The sequence below is a fragment of the Mustela erminea genome, chromosome 3 (assembly GCF_009829155.1).
Source record: "Mustela erminea isolate mMusErm1 chromosome 3, mMusErm1.Pri, whole genome shotgun sequence".
Lineage (NCBI taxonomy): Eukaryota > Metazoa > Chordata > Mammalia > Carnivora > Mustelidae > Mustela > Mustela erminea.
In genome coordinates, this window is record NC_045616.1 from 147,154,394 (window position 1) to 147,168,517 (window position 14,124).

General features: G+C 34.4%; 1 protein-coding gene across 5 annotated transcripts in view; it reads left to right on the forward strand.

Annotated features, from left to right (window-relative positions):
- The window catches only part of CDH12 (cadherin 12), a 996,732-nt gene that overhangs the window by 911,360 nt on the left and 71,248 nt on the right, over positions 1-14,124 (forward strand). For all 5 annotated transcript variants that reach the window (XM_032337714.1, XM_032337713.1, XM_032337715.1 and 2 more), the window contains one exon: positions 5,469-5,636. In XM_032337714.1, coding sequence (XP_032193605.1) covers positions 5,469-5,636 — 168 coding nt within the window. The remainder of the gene's footprint in view (positions 1-5,468; positions 5,637-14,124) is intronic.

A 14,124-nucleotide genomic window follows, 5' to 3' on the forward strand; every position in this document is an offset into this window, starting at 1 on the left:
GAGATACTGTTTTCATTCCCCCTGGGTATATGCATAAAAGTGAAATCAATGAAAAATATGGCAATTTTATTTTTTAATTTTTTGAGGAACCTGTACAGAATTTTCCATGGTGGATGCACTAATTTTAATCCCTACCAACACTGCACAAGTGTTTCCTTTCTGCCATATTTGCCAACATTTGCTATCTCTTGTCTTTTTTGTTGATAATCATTCTAACAAGTACAAGGTGATAATCCTTTGATTTTCATTTTTCTGATGATTATTGATGTTGGGCACCTTTTTTTGTATGTGTTGACTATTTGTATAATGTATTTTGGGAAAAAATGTCTGTTTAGATCCTCTGCCTATTTTCATATCAGATTGTTCCTTTTTTTGTTACTGAGTTGTATGAGTTCTTTCACATTTTGGCTATTAACCCCTTAGCAGATATGTGGTTTGCAAATGTTTTCTCTCATTCCATAGACTGTCTTTTCATTTTGTTGATTGTTTCTTTTGCTGTGCAGAAACACTTGGATTTCACTTTTTGATTTTCAAGAGTATTCCCAGAAAGTTTATTTGTCTTTGAAATCACTGTGGTTTCTTCTTATTTTCCCCCTCTTTGGTCTTATTTTACCCATCCTTCCCCATAGCAGTAAGCTGCAGCCACATGGGCTCTTCTGGTATGCTTTGAAGGGACCATTCCTGCTCCTACAGAGTATTCTCCTGCTTCCCTCTCTGGGATGTTCCTTCTTCTATTCTCTCCAAGCCTATCTCCTCCACTTCTCAGAGACTGCAACTCTAAAGGCTTTCCTCAGAGATGACTTTTCCGACATCACTGTCCAAGATGCTTGATTTCATTTTCCTCATTACACTAATCACCATCTGAAATTAGGTTAATTATTTAAGTGTTTCTTTATGGTCTCCTCAACACTCCCACAAACACATGCCCATTAATAGACATTCCATGAAAGTGCCTTGTAGAGAGACTGTATCAGTGATTATCTAGATGGAAGCAAGACACCTAGTTGAGTAATTTGAGATTAGTTTAACAAAAGACTACATTTTGAAGTGCAAGCAGACTGAAGGGAAATCATGCAGGATGGGGCAGAATGTGGAGAAAATATAACAGGTGTCTGTGGTCACCACTCCAAAACTGAAAGAATGATAGGGTCCTGGAGACCCATGCAACTGTGTGGGGAGGGCCAAAGCAGGAGACTGTGGGATGCGGGGGTATCCATGCAAAGAAAACCGCACCTCATTCTCCTTATACCATTCAGTGTCCTGCCAGTTGGTCTGTTAAAACTGACAGAGAGCAGAGAGAAGTCTACAAAAGTGTATAGAGTGAATAAGTGTGTAAAGTGTAAGTAAATGTATAAAGTGGCAGATGGAAGAGTGTTCACCATTATACCATCACATATGATAACAGTGTCTGAATGAAACTATATTTTAGGACAAATGCTGACTGAATCTAGTGTTCCATGTCTCAGTCCTGTAGTTCAATCCTTAACTCAAGAAATAACTCATATAAAACCATATGCTGAATTAATACATGTAATATTTTATGATTTTCCATAGAGAATATTGCATTATTCTCATCTTAAAATGTTATCAGAGTATTTAACCCATATTTGCAAAATAAGCTGAGATCCACCAAGACTAGGAGGCCTGATACAACATAAGGGTCATTGCAGAGACAGAATATATCCCGTGGCAGACTAGTGTCCTTTGATGTATTATTTTAAGTTTGTAACTCTCTCAACCATATATTTCCATTCATTCTGGAAGAAATAAAATTCTGCCATTTTTCTTTTTCCTGTATTTACTCTATATCTCAGTTATGTATGCTAGAAGGTTCATTAGGTACAAGACATTCAAATCATACCAGGATTCATTATACACTTGCCTACCCACTCTTTTGTTCTATTAAATAATATTTACTTCAGAATTATAGCTAATTAATTAAATTTTGTGGTATTACCACTGTGGAGTATTTGGACTGTCCTGCAAAATGCATATTTTAGGCTTCAGCTATTATCATATGAGGCTGTTGCTGTATCTTTATATACAAATACTAAGAAATAGAGATGAGCACATGAACTTAAACCTAAGACCCAAAATAGCAGAATGTAACATTTCTTTCTGCTTGTTACATTCTACTCTTAGAGTTTTTAAACTCCGTTCTTGGCAAGATTCCTCCTTGCTCAAGATCATGTAATCTATTTTGGTTTGTTTGGTTTTAAATATTAGGCAGTTGGTAAACAGTGGGTGGTCCATAAGAAGAGTAACTTCATGGAAAGGAGACTATTTTTCACCAGGCTTTTTCAATAGACCACAGTGTTTTAAGATTCTGTTCTTACATATGAATTTCGTAGTGTGCCAGGTTCTACTCTGAAAAATCATCCCAGATTCTTCTCTGAAAAACCATCTACAAATATCGTATTTGACTTGTCTGAGGTAGTGGCTCTTGAATGGAAATGGTGGTGGGAGGGGGAAGCACATCACGGCCTCAGTAGTTTTCATTGGAACTGCATATGCAACACTTTCCTCTCTCTAAAGTCTAACAAACGTCTTCCACTCAAGCAGTATTACACTAAAGGAGGGCTAGAAGCAGCAAGTAGGTCACCTATCAGACACAAGGTGGGACAGGAAGGCAGGGCAGTTTGATATCGTGATAACAACTATAACAACTTACCTGAAACAAAACAAAACAAAACAAAACAAAACAAAACAAAACAAAACAAAACTCCTCTTAAATAAGTCTGGTAATGCCTGTGTGTTCTTTATCTTAGCATCTTAATGTATGTATATACAATATATATGATATATAAAGTATAAAATTTATATTTATACATTTATATATTAGAAATGAATTGGGTAAGGGTGCCTGGGTGGCTCAGTTGGTTAAGCGACTGCCTTTGGCTGAGGTCATGATCATGGAGTCCTGGGATCGAGTCCCTCATCAGGCTTCCATGTTCAGCAGGGGGTCTGCTTATCCCACTGACCTCTCTCCTCCCATGCTCTCTCTCTCTCTCAATTCTCTCTCTCTCTTTCAAATAAATAAATAAAATCTTTTAAAAAATGAGTTGGATAAGTAAAAATTATGTGTAAATATATATAATTACAAGTATCAATATATACATGTATATAATTTTTGTATTGGAAATAAACTGAGTAAAGATCTGATCAGCAAAAGGACAAGAAAGCATGCATATAAATTAAACCCAGGAATTTATCTAGAAAACATAAACATTCTAAGGCAGGTAGAAATCAGGTACCTTAAGCCGTGCGACCAAGTCACTAAGACGGCAGAGATGAATAATCTTAAGAGACTTAAAAATGAAACATCAAGGATCTGAGCTAAAGAGAGGAAAATAATAGAGTGTCAGTACCAATGCATGAATAAACAGCAGTAGCAAAAAACTGGAGCTTGTCTTTTCTGCCACCATTTCCTGCCAAGGGTCAGAAGAAATCCTAGATTGTAGTTAAATCTAAATTAACAACAGAACAGCATTTGGCAAATTAATAGTGGAAAGTATAGATAAAATGTGGATGTATATTCAGTTTATGAATTGGATGTCATACTTCATGTTGGTGTTCAATATTATATTTGTTAGTTATATATGCCACTTTATTTGAAAAATGACACTATCTAAGGTACATGGGTTTAAGACAACTGCTCTGCAGTCTTTCCCTAAAACTATTGTCTATAGGTTGGAATTTGGTACAAAATGTATCCATAATTGTACTTACAACGAATCAAGAAGGTCTTAGATATTTCACTATGAATAAATATAAATATAAATTGGTTCGATACTTGGACACAAGAGCAGAAAATGAGTAGGATATTTCAATATGCATATATGCTGGATGATTCATGATTGTAAACTTAATTATACATATACTCATTCATTCATTCATTCGGTCAGTCATTCAACTAGTCAGTTGGTTGACACATTCTTATTGAGTTCCTTCTAAATGCAGACACTGCCCTAGAGGCTGGAGTAACTTGGTGACAAGAGAGACGAGGTCCCTGTAGTAGTAAAGCTTAATGAGATCTAAGTGAAAAACTCTGTGGCTAAAATAATTAAAAGGTATCCTGAGAGATGAAATAAAATACATGGAGGAGATATGTTATGTGTTTAAAAAGTAAAGTAATAAATGTATTTTATAAAAATAAAGAAGAGAAGAAAATAGCATTCTTCAGAAACCTCACACTCACTGTAACCACTGATTTTTTCATGTATATTTGCTCTATATTGTTTAACAATTCCATTCCCTTTTTTTAAATTTTATTTCTTTTCAGTGTTCCAGCATTCATTATTTATGCACCACACCCAGTGCTCCATGCAATCCGTGCCCTCCATAATACCCACCACCAGGCTCACCCATCCCTCCCCCCTCTCTTTCACAACCCTAAGTTTGTTTCTCAGAGTCCATAGTCTCTCGTGGTTTGTCTCCCCCTCCGATTTCCCCCAACTCACTTCTCTCCATCTCTCAATGTCCTCCGTGTTATTCCTTATGCTCCACAAGTAAGTGAAACCATATAATAATCGACTTTCTCTGCTTGACTTATTTCACTCAGCATATTCTCCTCCAGTCCTGTCCATGTTGCTACAAAAGTTGGGTATTCATCCTTTCTGATGGAGGCATAATACTCCATTGTATATATGGACCACATCTTCCTTATCCATTCGTCCGTTGAAGGGCATCTTTGTTCTTTCCACAGTTTGGCAACCGTGGCCACTGCTGCTATGAACATTGGGGTACAGATGGTCCTTCTTTTCACTACATCAGTATCGTTGGGGTAAATTCCCAGTAGTGCAATTGCAGGGTGATAAGGAAACTCTATTTTTAATTTCGTAAAGAATCTCCACACTATTTTCCAAAGTGGCTGCACCATATTGCATTCCCACCAACAGTGTAAAAGGGTTCCGCTTTCTCCACACCCTCTCCGACACAGGTTGTTCACTGTCTTGTTAATTTTGGCCTTTCTAATGGGCGTAAGGTGGTATCTCAATGTAGTTTTGATCTGAATCTTCCTGATGGCTAATGATGATGAATATTTTTTCATGTGCCTATTAGCTATTTGTATGTCTTCTTTGGAGAAGTGTCTGTTTGTGTCTTCTGCACGTTTTTTGACGTGATTATCTGTTTTGTGTGTGTTGAGTTGGAGGAGAATTGTTCTGTATAAATCATGTCTGACTTGGTTGACTTAGTGAACAATGACTGTCTTTTAGAGCTGATACATTGTTTTTTGACAATATTCCACAATGCTACAGCGTTTCATTATATGGCTGCTACCATAATATTTTAAATTATATCCTAAGCATTGGACATTTTGAGTGTTTCACTTTTTCAAAGATACACAATTTTGATAGCATGTCTTTGCTAGTGAATCTAGATATTATCATTTTCTTGTTGCAGATGATCTGATCTCAGAAAACACAATGTTTGTGATATTTATATTTTATTATTTTTTTTCCCTTAAGGTGTTATTAGAACAGCTTTGCCAAACATGGACAGGGAAGTCAAAGAACAATACCAAGTCCTCATCCAAGCCAAGGATATGGGCGGACAACTAGGAGGGTTAGCTGGAACGACAATTGTCAACATCACCCTCACGGATGTCAATGACAATCCACCTCGATTCCCTAAAAGTATGTTGAGTTTAAATCTTTTCTGTTGAGCTTAAATTAGTGCAGCTTAAAAAAAAAAATTCTTACATTTCGTTGAATGTTACAGAAATTATAGTAATTTTCAGACATTTTTGGTCCGAAGGAAACAGAACCCAAGAGATAAAAATTAAATGACCTAAGAGTTTCATTTTACATTAGAATCATGCTCCATATGACTTTAATATAAAATAATACAAGTCAGTAATTGAACAATGAGTCCTATATTATTGATTCGCAGTCAAGTAAAATATTCACAATAAGTTGGAATCTTGCTCTAACTTTTATTTGAAAAAGTAAAGTAAATATGAAAATTGCATTGTAATTTAATACTCATATTTATGACACATATGACACCATATTATTTGGTCTATCATGCAATTAGCATAAGAATTCTCTACTTTTTCTTTTGCAATTGTACGTGTTGAATCATTTACATTTACTTCCATGTAAGTGTCAGATAATAATTCAGTGATGCTATTTACATTACTTTAGTCTTATTTTATTTTAGTTTTGCAATAGGTGAAAATTGCTACAGTTTCTATGATAATAGAAAGGTTCACACCTACATTTTCTCTGTAACTCTGTGCTTCTTACTGAAAATGAATACTTCTCACTTGTGTTATATCTCGTTTTCTTTTGCAGTATTACATTTAACACCAATCAGTACCTGCTCGATTTCTGGTACATTTTCAAGGATTAGTTCAATGTTCCTAGGACTTAGAATATAGAAACTGAAAGTCTCTATCACTGGGTACACAAGGAACTTGATTAAATTTCTAGATACTCATTTGCGTGAATAGTTTAGAGAACCAAAACAAAATGATTTTCCTTTTTCAATCTCAGTAGGAGACTTTGAGTTCATCTACTAAAGTATAAAAAACTGAGAATATTTAACTAAATGGATATTTTATTCCTTTAGCTGTATGGTTTTTCATATTTTGCTATTTTATCCTTTTCTCTTAAAGTCATTAACATGTATTTTCTTATGGAAATATTTTACTTAGTGATCAGAAAGTCTAATGGCCAAATGTTATAAGGAGCAATTAGAAATCATCATACTTTAGCCAATGAAATATATGTGAAAAATGGCTAATATAAATATGCTATACTTAATAACACAAAGAGTCTTATGGACATACTTCTTTACTTAGCTATTAAGGTAACAGATAAAAGATAAGTAAATATTAAAAGGGAAAAAAGAAATCAGGCATTTGATTCTCTAACATTTGACATTAATAAAGAATATGTTCCCAACTCAAAAAGTACTTATTATTTTTATTTTTATGTCTTTTATTTCTTTATTTTTTTACTTCTTATGTATGACAAGCTGTAATAGCCAAGGGAGGGGGATAGTTTGGGAAACTACTCTACTTTTATATAAAAGATGTCACTGTGAACATGGGTCCTGTTTTGCATTTTGCGCATATAAAATACATTAGTCTAGGGTATAGGAAATAGCAGAGATATTACTACATAGTGTCAATATTCTTAGTCACATGGATGATAGTGAGGCTTTTCAGATGAGGGCTATAAAACCCAGCCAGAGGAAAAATATAATTTCTGTTGGTATAGATGAAGAGTGGTTGGTAAAATTGAGCAGAGAGAGTCAATTATCATATGGTTTCACTTATTTGTGGAGCATAACAAATAGCATGGAGGACAAGGGGTGTTAGAGAGGAGAAGGGAGTTGGGGTAAATTGGAAGGGGAGTTGAATCATGAGAGACTATGGAATTTGAAAAACAATCTGAGGGTTTTGAAGGGGCGGGGAGTGGGAGGTCGGGGTACCAGGTGGTGGGTATCATAGAGGGCACGGATTGCATGGAGCACTGGGTGTGGTGCAAAAACAATGAATACGGTTATGCTGAAAATAAATAAATCAATTTAATAAAAAAAAATTGAGCAGAGATCCAGAATAGTTTGCTGTACAGGGAAATGAAAATATCTCCATGAGAATGAGGCTAGATTATACTTAGGAAGACAAGATGGTGTGCTCAGGTCCTGCTGAGACTGGAAGATCACTTCTAGATCTTACTTACCTAGTGAAAGCAGAATCTAGATACAGCAATAATCCTGTTTGGGATTAATAGCAGGAGTGAGGGAAACTAAATGAGAACCACCAGGAAGGAATATGGGGGATAAACTCAGTGGAATTTCTGGGACATTTACATGCTCTGTCAGCAACTTTATCATTGTCTTATTCCCTATTTACCACAACATTCTGAGTTCTTTATTTTCCACATTTTACCATTAAGAAAACTGAGGCTTAGAGAGTTTGAATAACTTGCTTGAAATCAACAAACTGAAGTAATTTTTTTTTTTGCTCTGAAGTTCAAATTCCTTCTAGTTTAACATAGCATTAAAATGAAAAGTTATTCTTTTCTTCTACCTGCCACTCTAAAACCCTAATTTTTAGAACACCTGCAAAAAAGTCACCTGACGTATGTGGAGTTGTCACCATTCATAAACAGAGAAATGAGAGGGCAAAAGAAATATATTGGGCAGCTTACCATGATCAAATTATTCTCTACTTGTATTACATGTATTTTGAACTATAGTCTGAAAGTGTAAGAGGTGAGAGAGATTTTTGAATCATGAGAAAGGAAAGGGTTTTCACATTTTTGCATAAATAAAAAATTAATCCCCTTGCAATTTCACATGCCATTGTGTCAAGCCCTTTTTAGTGTGTTGTCATTTTGAATTACATCCTTCAGAGGAAAAGACAGCATACATTTATAAACAGAAAAGCCATTTCTTTAGAAGCCAATGCTCTTTCTGCAAGAAAATTTCTCATGTGATGCAATTAAACTACAAATGTGATGTAACATTACAAGCTGAAATGATACTTTTCAATGTAAAAGTAAAATATATACACATATTTTATACACGAATAACTTATAAGAGAATCTGCACAACTAGCTCTATTTCATGCTTATTAAGTGATTATTCTAAAAACAAAACAAAACCAGAAAACTTCCTTCAGATGAATTTCATGAGCTCCAATTTCTCATTGCTTAAAAATGCACAGAATAACTTCTTAAAATTTATTAATCATAATTTTGTTGGCTTTGTGTGTGTATACCTATGCATATGTGACACTGCTAAGTATCCATTTCCTTCTCTTAAATACGTTAGAGATGAAAAAAAAAAAAAGAAAACTGAGTGGCACATGCATTCGTATCATGCATGTGTAAACAGTTTACTGTTTTATTGTTGCAAAATAGATGGTTCCTGAGACATCAGAACTTCCTGCCAATATGATAAGATGATGGTAACAATTATATTGACTAGTAAATTGCTGTGTGTCATGTACTATGTCAAGCAATTCGCATTTCTCCCTTACTTTCATAATGACTATATAGTATTTTCTCAATTTTAGAAATAAAGTAGCAAATCATATTATTAAGAAAGGATAATGATAGAAGTAAAGTTTTTAAAAGTTAAAAACTTTTCTAAGATCATTGATCATTCAGCCACTGGATGAGAGAACCAAGCCTTAATCTTATGTGGTGACTTCAGGTCTCTCTTTGTCATTGTCCCTCTTGATGGGGAATTTGTTTTTGATGGCTGTGTTTGCCCTAAAATGTCCATAACCCAGAAAACCCAGATAACCTAGAAAACTGTCCACAAACACAGGGAAGTCCAAATAATACCCAACATGTTCAAAGAGCTGTGCCTGGAGTCCTATAAAGGCAAAAGGCTTTCTTTGCAAAATCTTTTCCCTATAGTTATAAAGCTACCATCTACCACAGTCAAGGATATCTGCAGAGGACCTCCATCTGTTAAAATAATCTCCAGAAAAATGCTGATGGTTTCCATTACTTGAATATTAAATGACAAAACCATCCAACAAGCTGTTCTAAATAATGCATTATGAGATCAAATCAATTAAGTAATGTGGTTAATTCACATTAGGCAAAATATTCATGTGTGCATCTCCCACGTCGTCTCTTTCTTCTGTATATTTGTAATGAAAATGAGAACAACTTGAATGAAAGTACTTCATACACAACATTGGATGAAATTTACAGGAAATATAAGAAAATGCAAGGAAATATAGGAAAGATAAGGAAGAGTTTGCTTCTTTTGTTTCTTTTTCAATATACTAAGAGAAAGAGAATTGCTCCTAAGGTAAATAAGTTCAAGTATAGAAAATAGGACATTAATAACAGTTCTAAGAAAATCTCTTAGAAATAAGTAAAATATTTTAAAGTAATTATGTTTTAATAAAATACCTACCAAGCATGCTTATATTGACTGTTGCTAGCTATAAGGATTTTGATTCAGTTAAAAGTCAATAATACATTATTTGCACAATAATTACCGTTGTATCCATATTATATAGTTCATTAATTTAATGAATAAGACACTTGTAAATATTAGACTTTACCCCAGGAAAAGTTGTTATTGTCCTGAAATTAACATAAACATAAGTAAAATTAAAGCATTAAATACATCAGCCAGAATGTCTATTGCATATGAGCAATGTTTGATCTACACAAACTACCACAGATCCAAGCATAAAAAATATGTGTATAAATCTATATATTATTTTTTTCTATTATACATTGATGTTATAGAAAGACCACAGAATGCTCAGGTTAATTATTGAATTACTAAATAAATACTGATAACTATATATTTATTTATTGTATAATATTGATGCATTTAATTAAAATATATATTTCATCTTTTCATCTTCTCATTACTATTTTGGCATCCAGGTTAAGATTGGCTTCTTGTTATTTTGAAATGGATAATATAGAATTGTTCATTTTCAAAGTAATATTTATTATAATATATAATTCATAAAGATTTTCATCAGAATCAACATGAACCCAATCATAACAAGATGGAGGCACAAAGTCTCTTTCTCTTTACAGTTTAGCATCCTTTGTTGGAAAACTATAAGCTTTTAGACTGAAATTTTCTTGGTAAAATATATACTATGTCTTCATGAATAAAGAATTGTAGGCTAATTGAATTTTGACAATTAACTCAGATCCAGCCATAGAAAACATACCATTACATTCCAAGGGGATTGTCATGGGGATGACTGTGATAAACCAGTTCTATGATTTGAGTTTATGTATACAAATTGTATACAATCTGAGTGTTACTTGTAAATAGTATGAAAGTTCATGACTTTGCATATATTTTGTAGATATAAATTTTTATAGAGCTGCATCAATGTGTATATATATATATATATATATAAATTACACATATACACATATATATGACTTTATCTATCTACCAATAGATAGATACAGTCTCCAAATCATTTAATAACATTGTAAGGAACATATGCTCTGACCTTTGATTGCAGAAAAGGCCAGTATGTGTCTGAACTTGGAAACATGGTCAGGATCACTTCAGTCTTTTTCATAATCTCTATCTGTTAATGTCAGGATGTGAATTGTATAGAACTCTCATATCTCACCTTCTTTGGAGACTCCTGCTCCTGGCCTGCTTCCTACCCGCAGGTCAAGTGCAAATTATTGGTAACACCCCAGCATGTTCCTAAATCATATCACTGAGGGTGAAGCAAAGGCCAAATTTCTGCTTTTAGCACTATCTCCAATCTGTTATCTTAGGGGCAGGAATAGAAACGGGAAAATGCTGACAAGTACTCTGAAAAAAAATACTAGAAGAAGCATGACTAAAATAATAGGTCTTGTGTGAAATCTATCACTTTGATGAGGATAATGTCTTCGGCTTCATTTAAATATTTGAGTTTGGGAAGGTGGTGTGTGTCAGTTTGGTGTGCAAGGTTAACACTGTAATAATATATTGTTTAGTATAGAGGTATCTATATTTATAGTATATTGTATTTATATTTATAATTTATATTTACAGTATACTGTAAATATAATGAGGCTTAATTGAAAACAGGTGAATGTGGTTTTTTTTTAAGTGTTTATTTATTTATTTGAGAGACAGACAGAGAGAGAGAGCATGCGTGGGTGGGGAGGGACAGAGGGAGAGGGAGAAACAGACTCCCTAATGAGCAGGGAGCCCAACACAGGGCTTGATTCCAGGACCCTGGGATCAGGGCCTGAGCCAAGGCAGACACAATCAGTTGAGCCACCCAGACACTCCAACAGGTGAACGTTTTAAATAGTAAAACAAGAAAGTAAAATATATTAATGAGTCGACATCAATTCATGTTTGTTTATGGTTTTCAAATTTACTACTGGTGTTGATTTAGTATCAACTTTAGAACATGTTTCAATTTCCACAATTGATTTTTTTTTTACCAGTATTTAAGAGGCATATTGTGGTATGCATAGTATGTGGCAATTATATATATTACCCATATTCATCATTTATTAGTGGTGTGTGTGTGTGTGTGTGTGTGTGTAACTCCTCACTTGTGAGGGAAATGTTTAAAAAGCATAAAGAAAGAAATTGTAAATCTAAGAGATTGGAAATATTGCACAAAGAGCTTATGTTACTTGGGTCTTGTAAAGATTGTAGGCATAAGTGATATAAAGTGTCATCACCTTTGATGACTCTATTTCTATTCTTGAAAAACAAGCCAAGACATAATGAAACCAGCTCTTTTACTAAGTGGAATAAACGCTTCTACTTTAATTCCCAAATGGGTCATTTGTCTGCTTGGATAAAAATGAGCAAGAGGTAACTATTTCCTGAAGATGAGGCACGTAAAAGAGGACCAGAGTCATGCTCACTATAGTGTTCCCAATAGTTCTCGCATCACATTTGCCTGCAGAATCCTTTGGGATCTTACATCCCAGTGATAGCAGCTCTGTTTTTAGTGGCACAGCTTGGACTCAGAAATCTGAATTTCAAATAAGTAATCTGGTAGATTCTGATGTAGGTAGTCTGCAAAGCATAATTTGAAAATCACTGGTTTACTGTGATGAAGCAGCGATGTTGAGAAGGCATTTCATTATTCATTAAATAGAGCTAATGAATTAATTATTTCATATCTCATGAGAGTTGTTTTGGTCCATGCAAAATTCCATTCCTACAGATATATTTGAGTGAAATCTGAATATTAACATTTATTCATTTTAAACCATTTTGAAACGGTTATTTTTTTTGTTCTTTTACAATTAAACAATCATAAAGTTATGTGTCTTGCTTAGAAGTCTTCCAAAGAGCTTACAGAAGTCAGAGACTGAGGCTTTGAGGCAGACACAGAGTTGAATCTAATTTGTATACAAGCTCAGTGAATGTGAGCTCCAGATTCTCCAAAAAGAAGAGAGTAGATTCATTATAATCCACGTCGGCAGATGGAAGCAAATAAAAAACAATTACCACAATTTTAAAATCATTTCTCATTGCTATTATTGTCACATTAATACCACATTATGCTTTGTTAATGAAAGCATGACTCTTTCTTTAAGTGATGCTGAAAGCTTTTGATGACCTACTTGGTCCTTTTCCTGATGTGGCAAAGGGCACGAGATTGCGGGCTGGTTGCTCTATGGCCCCATTGCCTGATTTGCAAAAGTACTGAGCTTACGAGCTACAACATCTACAGGTCTTTAAGAAATCTAACTTTTAGTTTTCAATTATTTCGTGTATCATATTCAATAAAGTCTAAAAGTGAAATAATATTAAAGATATTGTGCTTAATCTTACCAATGTTATTAACAATAATAACAATATCTAAAGACCATGGTTCCTATAAATACTGAAAATATTTCTTAATATTAATCTGTGCACTTTCCAACTCACCAGAGTCCTTTTTTTACAATTACAATCCTGGAGAGGTGGCTTGAATGTTTCAGCATCATATAATCCACAGTTCAAATGTGAGACTTTACCTTGGACGTAATAAAACTCATAGGTTCCTAAACAGACAAACAAGGTAATGAGAAAGTTTTCCCATCTCTACCTCTCAGCCTTCCCGCAAAAAATAGGCAAAAAAAAATTCTTTTGTGAAAATTTCCTGTCAGTCAGAGCAAGTAAGTAGATACCAGCAACGGAATTTATCAGATTTAAATAATTATAAACCTCTCGGTCTCTGGCTACAATGCATACATATACCTCTTGCTCATTAAATCTTCAGTTCGCGCGTCCTCAGTTTGCTTTTCTGCACTTTCCCGCTAGAACTGCATTATCAGGTTCCATTATTTTCCAGGTGGTACCACTGCATGACTCTTTACAGAATGTAGCCATGGTTTTAGTGAGGCAGCAGCTAAGACTGATTGCACATGTGCCATACAGAAGCCGCATTTAAACTGCACATTAACTTCTTTATTCCTTACGAAGAGAAGTTATTTATCTATGCACATTTAGAAAAGGAAAGTGAAAGAAAACGAGATTGTAAGAGCTGAAGCCAGGAACTTTGTAGGTGCATGTGTGATGGAGTGGAACATGATCGGGGAACATATGAGAGCTGTGATTTTTAAACATGCACGTTTAGGAGCACCTGGGTGGCTCAGTGGGTTAAGCCTCTGCCTTTGGCTCAGGTCATGATCTCAGGGTCCTAGGATT